The sequence below is a fragment of the Penicillium lagena genome (assembly GCF_028827675.1).
Source record: "Penicillium lagena strain IBT 129212 chromosome Unknown utg000008l_segment0_segment0, whole genome shotgun sequence".
Lineage (NCBI taxonomy): Eukaryota > Fungi > Ascomycota > Eurotiomycetes > Eurotiales > Aspergillaceae > Penicillium > Penicillium lagena.
Window position 1 is genome coordinate 2,668,395 of NW_026623229.1, and position 13,348 is coordinate 2,681,742.

General features: G+C 52.2%; 8 protein-coding genes across 8 annotated transcripts; 3 read left to right on the top strand and 5 right to left on the bottom strand.

The window, feature by feature from the left end:
- Positions 1–87: 87 nt before the first annotated feature.
- On the bottom strand, positions 88–483 carry N7510_011689 (mitochondrial 54S ribosomal protein bL32m; the record flags this gene model as incomplete). The annotated part of the gene is made up of 1 exon (XM_056983613.1): positions 88–483. The coding sequence occupies one exon, from the start codon at positions 481–483 to the stop codon at positions 88–90; it is 396 nt and encodes a 131-aa protein (XP_056829107.1).
- Positions 484–716: 233 nt separating this feature from the next.
- On the top strand, positions 717–2,038 carry aspD (septin aspD; the record flags this gene model as incomplete). Its single annotated transcript, XM_056983614.1, has 6 exons — positions 717–855; positions 923–1,051; positions 1,103–1,184; positions 1,241–1,378; positions 1,436–1,649; positions 1,700–2,038. The coding sequence occupies 6 exons, from the start codon at positions 717–719 to the stop codon at positions 2,036–2,038; spliced, it is 1,041 nt and encodes a 346-aa protein (XP_056829108.1).
- A 357-nt stretch (positions 2,039–2,395) lies between these two features.
- Positions 2,396–3,251, bottom strand: N7510_011691 (guanylate kinase; the record flags this gene model as incomplete). Its single annotated transcript, XM_056983615.1, has 4 exons — positions 2,396–2,668; positions 2,729–2,907; positions 3,065–3,175; positions 3,236–3,251. The coding sequence occupies 4 exons, from the start codon at positions 3,249–3,251 to the stop codon at positions 2,396–2,398; spliced, it is 579 nt and encodes a 192-aa protein (XP_056829109.1).
- A 1,099-nt stretch (positions 3,252–4,350) lies between these two features.
- On the bottom strand, positions 4,351–5,343 carry N7510_011692 (uncharacterized protein; the record flags this gene model as incomplete). The annotated part of the gene is made up of 3 exons (XM_056983616.1): positions 4,351–4,533; positions 4,589–4,872; positions 5,136–5,343. The coding sequence occupies 3 exons, from the start codon at positions 5,341–5,343 to the stop codon at positions 4,351–4,353; spliced, it is 675 nt and encodes a 224-aa protein (XP_056829110.1).
- Positions 5,344–6,721: 1,378 nt separating this feature from the next.
- On the bottom strand, positions 6,722–8,560 carry N7510_011693 (putative Golgi matrix protein; the record flags this gene model as incomplete). The annotated part of the gene is made up of 6 exons (XM_056983617.1): positions 6,722–6,960; positions 7,012–7,118; positions 7,175–7,890; positions 7,944–8,351; positions 8,407–8,489; positions 8,536–8,560. 6 exons carry the CDS (start codon positions 8,558–8,560, stop codon positions 6,722–6,724), a joined length of 1,578 nt encoding a protein of 525 aa, XP_056829111.1.
- A 219-nt stretch (positions 8,561–8,779) lies between these two features.
- Positions 8,780–9,641, bottom strand: N7510_011694 (uncharacterized protein; the record flags this gene model as incomplete). The annotated part of the gene is made up of 4 exons (XM_056983618.1): positions 8,780–9,361; positions 9,414–9,420; positions 9,477–9,516; positions 9,569–9,641. 4 exons carry the CDS (start codon positions 9,639–9,641, stop codon positions 8,780–8,782), a joined length of 702 nt encoding a protein of 233 aa, XP_056829112.1.
- Positions 9,642–11,079: 1,438 nt separating this feature from the next.
- N7510_011695 (uncharacterized protein) lies at positions 11,080–11,289 on the top strand (the record flags this gene model as incomplete). Its single annotated transcript, XM_056983619.1, has 1 exon — positions 11,080–11,289. One exon carries the CDS (start codon positions 11,080–11,082, stop codon positions 11,287–11,289), a length of 210 nt encoding a protein of 69 aa, XP_056829113.1.
- Positions 11,290–11,953: 664 nt separating this feature from the next.
- Positions 11,954–12,256, top strand: N7510_011696 (uncharacterized protein; the record flags this gene model as incomplete). The annotated part of the gene is made up of 1 exon (XM_056983620.1): positions 11,954–12,256. One exon carries the CDS (start codon positions 11,954–11,956, stop codon positions 12,254–12,256), a length of 303 nt encoding a protein of 100 aa, XP_056829114.1.
- Positions 12,257–13,348: the final 1,092 nt, after the last annotated feature.

Sequence of the window (13,348 nt, forward strand, 5' to 3'; positions counted from 1 at the left end):
CTAGAAGTACAGTATTCTCTCCCGGCAGCCGTCGTGCGAGCCGCCCCATCCAATCCAAAATAGTCGTGTGTCGTTTCTCCAGTGGGTTCATATCTTAGGCGGCTTGTTTCCACGACTGCTTGATCTCTGTACGAGCCATTCATTAGTATTGATGCTTTCCTGCCCGTTTAGCGAGCACAGATGCATACCCTTGACGCAGTGAGGACACAGGAGGTGGGCGCGTTTGATCGAACCACAGCCCGGGCAGGTGTTCAAGCTCTTGACATCCTTCAAGGCCTTGCCTGCCATCTGTCGGTGACGTTTCTTCATGTGGGATGTCTTCTTCTTCGGCACAGCGCGGAGGACCGAGTCCCAGATGTCGGCCAGCGAGGGGATCTGGAGGGAAATGGGCTGCAGTAGTGCGGCGGGCAGGATGCGCCAGGGCCCGAGCGAGCCGGACAATGCTCGCAGCGGCGCAGCGACCGAGAGCATACGGGCGGACATGGCGACACGACCGAGGGAGGGAGTGGAGGGGAAGTGAACGAACGAAAGAAAGAAAGATCGCGAGTCTGGGTTTGACGGGTCCAGGTCTGACTAACCCCGGTCGGGCCTAGCGCGTGCCCCCCTGAGCCCCGAACTGTTTGTGCTTCCAGGGGGAAATAATCATCCTCTTCTCCATTCTCCTTTACATACTTCAACCTCACCTCACCTCACCTCTCTTCTCTTCCCGTCCCGTCATGGCCGCCGCGATGAGTGCCGCTTCGGCTAACCAGCCCACCGTCTTCCCCCACAGCCATGTCGGATTCGACAGCATCACCTCCCAGATTGAGCGCAAGCTGCTCAAGCGCGGCTTCCAATTCAACGTGATGTGCGTCGGTATGTATCCTCCAATGCCTCCATTCACTTCTCAGTCTCAAACTCACCTATCTCCTCCTCCCAACAGGCCAGACAGGTCTGGGCAAGTCCACTCTCGTCAACACCATCTTCGCCTCCCACCTCATTGACTCCAAGGGCCGCTTGACCCCCAATGAGCCCGTTCGCTCCACCACCGAGATCCAGACCGTGTCGCATAGTATGTACCGATGGGAACCAAACAGGGCAATGGGTCTAACAGAATATCTAGTCATTGAGGAGAATGGCGTCCGTCTGAGGCTGAACATTGTGGACACCCCCGGATACGGTGACCAGGTCAACAACGACCGATGGTATGCATTAGTCTTGCATTGGAACTCGAGAACTACCCAACTAACTATGGAGCCAGCTGGGACCCCATCGTCAAGTACATCAAGGATCAGCACTCTGCCTACCTGCGGAAGGAGCTCACGGCTCAGCGGGAGCGCTACATCCAAGATACCCGTATCCACTGCTGCTTGTTCTTCATCCAGCCCTCGGGCCATGCGTGAGTGTCCCCGCTTGCCAAGGACCGCGCAGCCAGCTAATCGTCTCATCTGTGTAGCCTCAAGCCGATTGATATTGTCGTTCTGAAGAAGCTCTCTGATGTGGTCAACGTCGTTCCCGTGATCGCCAAGGCTGACTCCCTGACCTTGGAGGAGCGCCAGGCCTTCAAGGAGCGGATCAAGGAGGAGTTTTCCTTCCACAACCTGAAGATGTACCCTTACGATAACGACGAGCTCGACGACGAGGAGCGTGCGATCAATGCCCAGATCAAGGTACGATCTCTTCCTCCATTCGAACTGGACCTGTGCTGACTCGACCGCAGGACATCATCCCCTTCTCGGTGGTTGGTAGCGAGAAGACCATCGTCGTCGACGGCAAGCAGGTCCGCGGTCGCCAGAACCGCTGGGGTGTCATCAACGTCGAGGACGAGACCCACTGCGAATTTGTCTATCTGCGCAACTTTCTGACCCGGACTCACCTCCAGGACCTGGTTGAGACCACCAGCCAGATCCACTACGAGACCTTCCGTGCTAAGCAACTGCTGGCCCTGAAGGAGAGCAGCGCCGCGGGCGGCCACACCGGTGGCAGCCGACCCATCAGCCCGTCCGCCGAGCGCGAGCTCAGCCGCAACTCCCAGCGGGGAGCCATGAACGGATACTGAGTTCTGCCTATGAGTGGTGCTCGGTGAATCGGTAGTCCGGCGGTCTTCCAGGCTCTTTTGTTTCTTCTGTCTTCCTCGAAAACTTCCTGTCCTCTTTGACGCCAGCAGGCCCTTGCAGATATCCCTTTTTTCGTCTCCTGTGTTTTTCTCCCAAGTTTTTTGTATCCTCCCATTCCGGTCGTTTCTGACCGGGCTTGTCTCTTATTGTCTAGGATTTGTGTTGACTGCCAGAATTTCCAAAAAAAAGAGAGCCTGGCATCTGGCGGTTTTCCATGTACTTAGTTTCCTTTAATCATCCACTCATGAGAAGAACTTCTCATTCTTAATCTCGGCCTGGTCTATACAAAGTGCAATTGACTACTCGGACGCACCAAACCGTCCCTCGTCCACCACCCAATCCCTCAGATCCGTGTACGCCGTCTCCAAATCATCATTCACCACAATCTTGTCATGCGCCCCGGGCTGCTGCGCATACTCGAGCTCGTTCCGTGCCTGCGCCAGTCGCTGCCTCAGGCTGTCCTCGGACTCCGTGCCCCGGCCGCGCAATCGCTTCTCCAGCTCCTCCAGGGACGGCGGCGCGAGGAATAGGAATCGTGCGTTGAGGTCGGTGCGCTTGACTTGTTTCACGCCCTGCAGTAGAACACCATATCAGCAAAACTATCCTCCCAGAGCCATTGGGGTCGTGCATACCTCCATCTCGATGTCAAGAATGCAAATCCTGCTTTTATCTGCCACATCCTTCACAGCTTGTACACTGGTGCCGTAGTGGTTCCCTCCGAACTGCGCGTTTTCAATGAACCCGTTCTGCGCAACGAGGTCCAGGAAAGCTTCCTTCGTCGTGAAATTGTACTCGCGTCCGTCTTGCTCGCCTGGTGGGGGGGGGGGGGGGGGGGATCAATCAACCAATCAAACTTCATGTGCCCGATGTTGCTAACCTGGTCGTGGGGATCGAGTTGTGTCTGTGTACCAATTGCATGGGGTTAGTGGATTTCTTGGAAGGGCCAGTAGAGAGAGAAGAAGACGCACGCGAGACTGAAAACCCGAACTTTTCAGGATACTCGGCGAAGAGGCGCTTAAGCAGCGTCGATTTACCGGTGCCTGAGGGGCCTGAGATCACCACCGGGCGAAATTTCTGGACTGTTTGTTGACCGAGTCAGTTTTTGCTTTTTTGCCGGTGGTTCAAGGCGTGAAAGGTACCAGCAGCGGGAGCCATTGTAGATTTAGAGCGAGTCACGCAGAACACAGGGGAGGAAGAGAAGGAGGAAACAGCAGCACGCAGAGTCCAGCGCATGAAGGAGAGTGAGAGAATGACTCCCGTCCGTTAGCGGGGACAACCCCAAGACGAAAACAGCCGGCAGAATAATAAAGGCGGTGTGCGCTCTGATCTCTAAAAGAGTAAATAGAAGCTGCAGGTAGATTAACTAAACGTTCTTCTGCTGCAAGATCTCAATATAGAGGAATATATAAAGGAGATTTAGTAAATGCTTACTCATCTATAAAGGTTTATCCTACTCCTCTATTAAGAGGTAATTCTAAATGACTCTGAGTAGTCTCTGAGCGGGATTTAAGCGGGACCTAAGCGCTCACCCCGTTGCTCACCTCCTTTAGTTGTCATCGTGCCTCCAGTCCTTCGCCTACTCCGATGCTAGCCGCTCTACTACCTATTAATGTTCCTAGGAGACTAGGCCATAATGACGTTTTGCCATGTTCCTGGCAACTTTCACCCTCCCTTTCGAACTTCCTAGTGACAAACTCGATTTTCTTAAATCTACCTCAGAAATCAAACTACCCCTCATCCCTACGTTTTTTCCTTTACACTACCGAAATAGGCTTCTATAGCCAACTCTTATTCGGCCCTATTTACGTAAAACAGATGGCGGAATTCTCTTCTCTGCCCTTGTAGGAAATATCTAACATCCTATACCATTTTTAATACTAGGATCAATATCAATTTCTAGTTTGTGCAAATCCGAATTCCTACTACGTCTAAGTTCTAGAACGCATCGCCACTCCGTGACTTAGGCCTATATAACACTAGTGACTCGAAATAGTAAGTTACATTCTTAGCTCACGTCACGTATCCGCTTCACTATAAATGAGTCAAGCGATATTCCTAGAAGCCTCTCTACGTCTAATCTACTACGAACATATATATTCCTACGATTAGCTATAGACGATAACGGCGTTAACCTTTGATCAACAGATGACGTATGTTAAAGTTCATTCCTTCGTAAAACGTTATTCTTATCATTACAAGAGCAATCCATTTGAAACCGCCTCCTCCTAGGCACATAGCTGCGCCCATACCGCTCTTAGACCGCGGGTGTCATATTCATACGCTGTAGAGCTTCGGCCGCTTTGACCCGTAGCAGCTCGACGTCAAACAGAAGGACATCGTCACCATTTCTACCGCGCAATAACGTCGACCCAAAAAGATCTCGTCTTTTCATAGAGAATGTCTGTGCGTTGCCAGATGCCGGCCGAGGGAACACTATCTATGCCAAACTTAGTAATGAGCCCGTGAAAAGCTGATTAAGAGTGTCGACATACCTCACGTTGGACTATAATTGGGATAGGCTGTCCAACTTGCCTCTTCCATAGCTCGACGGAGCCCCCGACCCCCGACTGTAGTCTTGTCCACTTCAGTATGAATACTCTTCTGATGTTAGGGTCCCCTCCCACGAGCAGTACATTCATATCTCTGTGAAGTAAGGGTTGTGATTCACTCCAACCGGTCTCGACTGCAACAGTCGGCAACTCGAGGCCGTCAGGGCGGAGGAAGTAATCGGGCTCCTTACGGATCGTCCGGTATGGACCCGACGTGAAGACAATCGCTACGTATATTAGACCCTGTTCAGACAAGCAGATTGGAAGAGAACTTACTAGTCCCAACCGATATTCTAGAAGCTCGTCCTCTGCATCCGTGAAATTACCATTCTGTAGCCAACGCTTCTGCTGAAGAGCGAACCAGGCTTGGTGGCAGTCGTGGATTTCCTTGGGCACGGTTCGAATCCACAGAACCCCAGTTTTTGGATTCCAGCTCTTTCTAGTAGAATGAGTATATAAGAACGTCGAGGGATGGGGTCTTCTAACTTACCGAAAACTGTCGTATAATAGTTCGAATACCGACTCCCCCACGCTGTGGGAACGTCCGTATACACAAAGTCGTGATGGTCCAGAGCCTGCACCGTATCACAGACGACACGCTCTTTGAATGCCGATTGTGTAGCAAACTGGCTTGCCGATGCTGTGATGACCACTGCATCACAGTCGAGGATGGCGGGGGCGGCTTCATCGATAACCATGTTGAAACAAAGAAGTTCTGAGTTAAGAGGGAAAGTGGGAGGCTTGGGAGGAGTTAGATGTTTGGGAAGGAGCGTGTTGGGTCACATGATCATCAATTTACGTACTGATGATAACGTTATAACAATGGTAATATGTCCTGACGGCATCTCCCGTTCAATTTCATTAATAGCCGTTGTAGGCGAGTTCTTCTACGTCAAGTCTACGGTTGATTTATTAAGGGGGGGAGAAGACCCGTAAGTACTAGAGAAAATGACTCTGGAAGGTCTATACTCAAAAGAAAAAGGACAGTTCTATTTTTGTGTTGAGCGGCAATGAGCGGATCAGAGATAGAAAGAACACACGTCACCTCTAATCTGCTCTGGGCACCCTGAGCGAAGGCTGAGCAGATCACAGAGTAGCCCTGAGCGCTCAGAGAGCACATAGTTCAATCGTATCACATGATATGTGAATGACTAAGATCCTAGTAAAAAGCACGCCGGAAAATGGCGTCGAAGGACGAAGGACGCCATTTTCGACGTCCTATTTACCGTCACCTAGCGTTGTGGTGAAAAGGTTTGAGTAATTGATACTTAAAGGTAGATTTCAATATAATATTTATTTCTTTTCTCTCCCTTAACAATAATAAATAAAGATGATGATATAGTCCGAACTTTTTTCAAAAAAGGAAATAATAATAAAATTCTTATGTTAACATATATTGAGCAGGCTAATGTGCGTAAGAGAATACAAATCGAGTGCGCGATTTGGCATCTCGATGTCGGCTTAGTTCATCATCATGCATGGAATGTACCACCTCGGCAAGTAGTGGTTTCCCTCATGAATCTGATGCCTGAGGACTCCCTCAGACACCAAACTCTGGCAGTTATCCACACCTATCACCCATATTGCTTTTTTTATACCTCGAATCCAAGGTTTCAAATAGGTACGATTTGCATCTCTAACAGATAGGAGTCGCGTTGAGGCTGCGATGTGTCTTAGCCGTAGTGTTGAATTGCGAGGCGTTTAGATTGGGTTTCATGGAGTATATAAATAAAGCCTTGCGCCACATTGATATCAATAGGCAGGTTGTAAATAACAATATGAACTTTCCATATATTGAAATAAGATAGTAATATGACAACAAGGTATCTGATCGAACTCTCCAAACGTTGTCGACAGAGAAACCTCTTGACGCTTGTTTTCTTTAGATCTAGACCCAAGGAAGTTTCATAGATGCCTGTACTAACAAATCCCAAGGAATGAGTGAGTCCGAGCACGTACTGAAATTTACTCAGTGAGTCTGACTCTGAGCACCCTGATAAAAGTGGCGGCAGCTGAGAAAGGAAAGCCCCACGGGACACGAAATATGGTATGTAGAGCGACTTAAGTACACGTATGTTATGACCGGGATGGCCCCGGGTGGCTGCCTCGTCGCATCATGTTGAGGTCTCCGGCCTGTGCTTCTTGTTCCAGGAAGTTGGACCACAGCTCTGCCAGCGTCTCCTTGCTCGAGGCCCCATTGTCCATAAACTCGGTCGCCAGGGACGGCGTGCTCGGGGTGCGATGCGGAGTGCCCGGCACGCGCAGCGTCATGGTCGACGTCCCCGGGCGAGCAAGACCAGCCTGCTCACGCTGTTCTGTTGGACTGGTCAGCGGTGGACACGGATGATGAATCAATGGAAGCTTACCATCTGTCCAGCCTAGAAGGGCTGCAATGAGCTGCAGGATCTGGAACTTCTTCGGATCGGACCGATCCAGGGCAAGGAAATGTAATAGATGGTTGGTGACAATGTGCCTGCGTAAGATCAGTAAAAAAAGGTGACGTGACCAAAAGAAATCAAATACACTCACCGGTCGACGTTGTCTTCGGGCTTGCCTTTCTTGAGAAACCGCAAGGCCTTCGTGAGATGATCATTGAGCGTCACGGCTTCGTGCCGCAATTTGCCAATCAGCAGATTCTTCTCCTTCACCTCCTTCTCAAATGGTCGTACCCGCTCCAGTTCTTCCTGTGCGGTTTGGAGACCCTTGTCGGCCTCGGCTGCTTGCTTTTCAGCATCCCGCAGGGACTTCCGAAGCTCTTCCAGCTGCGCATCGGAGCTTTCAACGAGCTCTCGCAATTCCTGCTTCCGAGCCGTTTGTATCTCCTGCAGGGCCCGCTGTAGGCCATCGACCGCGCCTTGCTGGCTGTCGCGTTCGCTGGATACTTTCTCATAGGCATCCCTCAACCCGCCGAGCTGCTCTTCCAAATCCGCAACTTTCTCACCGAGATTCTCACGAATGGAGCGCTCCTCCATTGCCAGAACTTCCCAATTATGCATGGCCTCCTTGGCTTGCTCGAACTCTGACTGGAGATAGGACTCTTGCTCAAGAAGCTCGTCTTTCTCCTTCAGCCAGTTCTGCTGGGATAGAGTTGTCCGGTCCCGCAATGTAGCAAGCTCCTTCACTTTCTCGGCTGCATCCTCGGTCAGTGCAGATAGTTGTGTGGTCTTGTCATCTAGCTGCATCTTCAGATTTGTATTCTCATCCTCGAGCTCCTCAATCTGCGATCGGGTCTGGGCCAATTCTTCCTGTAGCATGGTATGAGCCGGATTTTTCCGCCAAGGGGGCAATTCAAACGCACGGCATCCTCTTTGAGGCGCTCCCCGAGTTGGGATTTGATCGTATTCACCCGTTCCAGCAGCTTCTGGAACTGGGTCTCGGCCTGTTCCTTCTTGCTCTCAGCATCATCCAGTTTTTGCTGGAGCGTCTCCATCTCGGCGCTGTGCTTGGACTGGATCTCCTCCAGCGACTTGCGCATATCGGTCACTTCGGCGCGTAAGGAATCGCGGTCCCGCACTAGTGCATCAAAGCGGTCTTTGGGCTCGCTGCCATCGGAGGCGGGAATCGGGGGTTCATTGGCACTGTGGGTAATCTCATGGTCTTGGTTGTTGACGTGCTGGTCGGTCGGGTTGTCCTCTGCTGGGTCGCGCTTAGCAGCATCGGGGGCGGGGTCCCCTTCGGAATCCTCGTCTGACCCATTCGGCTCGTCCTGGAGGGTAGGATCAGCATGGTCGAGCGTGACAATCCCAAGACCCATCACTCACAGTGGCATTGGGGACTGTTGGGGCATCTTGCGTGGCCTTGGCCTTGGCGCCCTTGTTCTTCCTGTTCTTCTTCGGCTTGGGGCCTAATTGAGTCAGAGGGAATCCAGGACAGACAAGCAAAGCGCGCACCTGTGGCAGCAGCAGAGTCGGCCATTGCTGAGTGGGATGGGAAAAGGAATAGAAGGAAAAGAACACGGCACCGGTCGAGCTGTCACGACACTATTAGTTAGCGTGGCCCTTTCCCGCCGATGATTAATCGCATCTACTAACGTTCGTGAACCAAGTAAACTCAGTTAACGAACTAAACATCCAGCACAAACTACACGGCACAGCCATGAATAATGATATATCGATTGCTGAGCTGTAAAGATGATCACATAAAATCGTCGAGAAAGTCCGCATCGCGATCCTGGTTGCTGCTGGCCTCCATGTTTTCCTCGCTGAACATATCGTCATACGCATGGTCCTTCTGCCACTTCAGTTGCTCGCGCTCCCGCTTCTCCTGTTTGTCTCGAGCCTTCTGCTCTTCTCTTATTTTCCTCTCTTCGTGCTGCTTCTTCTTCAACCACTCCTCCTTTTCGGCACGGAGGTCCGGGAATTTCTCGACCCGGGTCTTGTTGAGCCGGTTGACGATGGGATTTTCGCGCACCCGGACCAACACCTTTTTCACTAATTTAGGGTTGTGGAACGAGACCTGGCCTGTCGCCATTGACCCATCCTTCTTCAGGTTCGACCACGGCGTGTAGATGATGGTAATGTTGTCCTTTTTATTTCCTGTACCACTGATGAGCCCCTCCGAAGTACCCATATTCGTCGAGGATGACTGACCCTCGATGGAGTTTGCCTTTGTAAGCTGCGCGCAGTCCTCCAGGAGCGGCTCGGGGATGTTATCCCATGTTTCGCCGTCGCGTAGGCGCACGTAGACGTGCGCACTCGACAGGTTATCGACGTGGAACTGCGAGGCCCCGTATCAGAGCGATTGGGTCATTACACGAAGAGGAGAAAACACAAACCCTATTGTGACAGGTCAGCGATACACTTCAGGCCAGGGTAGAGCAAGCAGATCGCACCAGACATCGCTTTCCAAGCCGAAATTTATAAGACCCTCATCTGGCGGGACCATTAGACGACCGGATCTGTAGCGAAAGAGTGGGCGGCGTACTTTCAAATTTGTCCTTACCGACGTAGATAAACGCGGCCGGGCTGACCACGTTCGAGGTGAAGTAGTAGACCATGGCGGAGTGTCGAAGGAATTGAGAACGACGCCGCGGTGGGGATCGAGAGATCTCCGGTGGAGCTTAGTCATCGTATAGATCATGACCAGATTGGATGATTTACGATTATCCTCGGTGGAAGCAGCTACCTGAAAAGCAGAGCCTGGACGCAGACGAACGTCGTCGGGTTGGTAATCTTGGTACAAAGGCAAGCTCATTCAAATGAAGTCCTTTCATGTTCTTAGGAACGAACTGTAGACTGGGAAGTTGGGAGCAATATCATCATCTTCGAAACATCCATTCTCAAACCTAGCAGGAGGATGGCAACGAATCGCATTTCCCTGCCCCGTTCATCGCGAATCCATTCTCCTATTTCGTCGGGTTCCCCGAATTTCCAGCATATGTCGTCGCACTCCGCCGTTCTTACCAGCCCAGGACTAATTTCTCCCAGTAGAGGTCAATCGCTGAAGGGTTTTTGGCTGCAAAAGAAACATTCCGTGCACCCGTGGGGTCTGACTCGTCCACTACACCGTTTGGGGGCAATCCCGAGACTGGTGGACTGATCTTGCAATGCTCCATCGGAACATTCACAGACCCTCGGGTGTCCGGTCAGGTTCCGATGATTTAGAGTTGCGGCTGGTCGTCTCCGGTGGAGCTTCCATGATTCAGGCACTGCAGCCTCTTCTTCATTTCGTCTTATTCCTTTCAGGGGCCGTCTTTTGCTGGATTATTTGGATGCCGCAAATACCCAGATCTCACCTTGCTTTCTCCGCCAACATGCCCGAGCGCTAGAGAGTGACGACGTTCGGCCAAGCACCTCAGATCGATGGGAGACCTTCCATTCGGCATTTTCTCGTTGCCCACAAACCTGCGCAAATGGCAGCTCATGATCTCAGTCATTGCAACTGCCCGACATACTTTCGACAAGAAGGGAGCCCAGATGAGCCAGAGACGTGCCTGAGGGAATTGCTGCAAAATCTCCCGGGGCGGAGCCACGACGGCCAGACACAGTATTAAGAGACCTGGAGGACTTGAAAGATACGTATCGGGCATCTGAGCAACTCGTTCACAAAATCAAATCGATTCCCGTTCATGGTCCACATCCAACGACATGGGGCCACGCTCCGCACACACGGTCGGCATATCTAGTCAGCATAATCAAAAAGCCCTGTGGGCAGAGGGAAACCCCCTGTGGCAGATTTGATGCACAGAAAGAATCGGTCTCCGAGTGGAATCCTTAGGGCCAACGCTGTGCACCTTCCACTCTTAGTCTGGGCTCCGGTGAGTGATTTCGTGAGGATTCGATTGGACCGAGGTCTCTGCTCGATCAGATGCGGTGCGAATGGCGCCAGTCATCCCTCTTGGACAAGGAAACGAAGCCGCTGACGTTTGTGTTAGTTGCACCGAAAGAGCTGCAATCAAGGCGCGGCGGCTATTCAGGCATGGATGCATTCCGGAAATGCCCTGCCGGACGGAAATGCTTGCACTCCCCGGGGAGCCTCAACATCTTAGCCAGACACCGTCCCCACTTAAGTCATACACCGGGCTGGCTGGTAGCATGCAATTTTCCCGCTCCGAGTGCACCAGGGCACCATGCGCCCTGCAAGTTTCGAACCTAATGCCGTTAAGCGACCTGTCGTCTGATCCTAGGGGACAGCTCCTGCACTAATCATCTCCCGGCCTCGCCTGAATCCTTGCCGACTTAGTCTCTCGCCTCAGCGCTTGTCATTTGTCCGAGAAAAACCGTTGCGCCAAGAGCAAGCGTGCAATCGGCCGGTACAACAGACGTCCCCATCCAGAGGACACCCCTGCATCCCACCATTACTATGCTCTAAAGTTCCCCAATTCCGGTCTCCAAATCATATTTCTTTTTGGGGGGATACGCCATAGTCTGCACAGCTCGCCTGGCCATTGAGAATGTGGCCCCATGATTGACGGCTTTCCTACCGCCCCGGCACACACCTCCCGGTCTCGCGCCTTAAATCCGATGCGTACCTGACTTTGTGTAACGGACCAGGGCTGGGCGCAGCGAAGGTTATCTATCGGATGTCACTCGAGGGGATTTCCCGACTACTGGCCCGGCTCCCTTGCCCCCTCCCTCCCCCTGCTCCACACCGGGCTCCATTTAATTGAAAAGACCTCGGAATTCCCAGCGCTTGGTCTCATGCAGGATTTGACTTATTCTACGCCCGCGGCCCCGTCTGATTCTCCTCCCTCCTTTATCAGACCCGCGGGTGCGCATTGTCAATTCCCGCTGTCAACACGTCGGCGAGAATCCCTTCTCTCAGCGTACTACATCCTCGCCGACGCGCGCGCGCCGTGGACGGCCCGCAATGTCTGATTCCAACCCCTCCACGAGCCAAACTAGGATCCGACAAGCCCTAGAGCGAGCCCGGAATTGCGAAGATGGCCCCGTCGATCCGCAGACGACCGCGGTTCTTGAATCTGCCATCAACGAGTTGTGGCGACGCATTTTAGCCCAGCCGGATACCTACGTTCTCACTCGCGATGAATTCGCTCTCTTCAATTACTTCCTCGAGCGCTTCCGCGGTCAGCCTGTCGCTCAAAGGGCCGTAGCGCGCTTTTGGGATAATTACCAACGCACCACACCGGAGGCGGATGGATGTCGAAAATAACTGGGGAAAATGATGCGAGCATGTTGGTTTGGAGCATATACACCAGTTCATTGGAAATTACGCTTTAATCCGATGTGATATATGGGTTCGTCTTGATCGATGTCCGATAAACGGTGTGGCATCCGTGGGCACATCAAGGTCCTCTGTCCACGGCAGCCCAAGGAAGGGGGAGCTATATGGACTGAACTGGGCTATGCCAAGTCTCCAGGGTGATACTATCGCATCTCTCGTGATATCCAGTTGAAGGCAACTCTGCGCTCCTGAGTGTCTGTCTGGGCAATGTGCCAGGAGCCAGGGGCGTTGTTTGATCATTGTTGATGCACTGCATCTGTACCACAAGATAGACAGACATCGGAAGTACCGTCCCCTGACGTCTGTGTTCCGTTTCGGGTGGGGGAGGAGTGAGCAGGGCTTGTGTTGCGACGGCCGTTTTCCATCTGCCAGGGTGACATGCATGTCGCAGGGAGCTAGAGGAAGGCAATCAAACGGTGCGGGTCTGTGGCTGCCCAACGGAACCCTCTCGATTGGAGAGGTCGGATGGAGTGAATGCTCGCCTGCATGCCGGAGTCGGCACTCGTTTATGTATTTCAGAGTATACATTATGTAGGCCTACATTATTATACAGAACGGTACTTCCGAATGGGGCCCCGGTGGAGTGATCTATAGCTTGGCATAAATGTGATATTCTCTCCAACGGAAAGAAGTGCGTGGCCGCAGCCTTTCGTCCTAGTCACTCACTAGGTGTTTCTAAATTCGCTGAATTCTCCGACTGGAGGACTCAGGGGATGGAGACCGGGGGGAGCGCGGGGGAAAATGACTCGCGTGGGTAAGAGGTACTCCGGTGCCCCCGTGTATTGTACTCCCCGTTGGTTCCAAAATAATAATACACTTCACCGACTATGCCAGTCTGCTAAACATAAAGGCCCATTCCTCTCCCTCTCCTAGTACAGCGAGTTGTCTGCACATGAAAAGCGCTCACCCCCAATTCCTTCCTGCAAATTCCGGAAAATAGACCGAACCGATGAATACACTCCAACGATACACTGGAGGACGATTAGCATAAGCAAATATGCAACCAGAGCTACACCTACA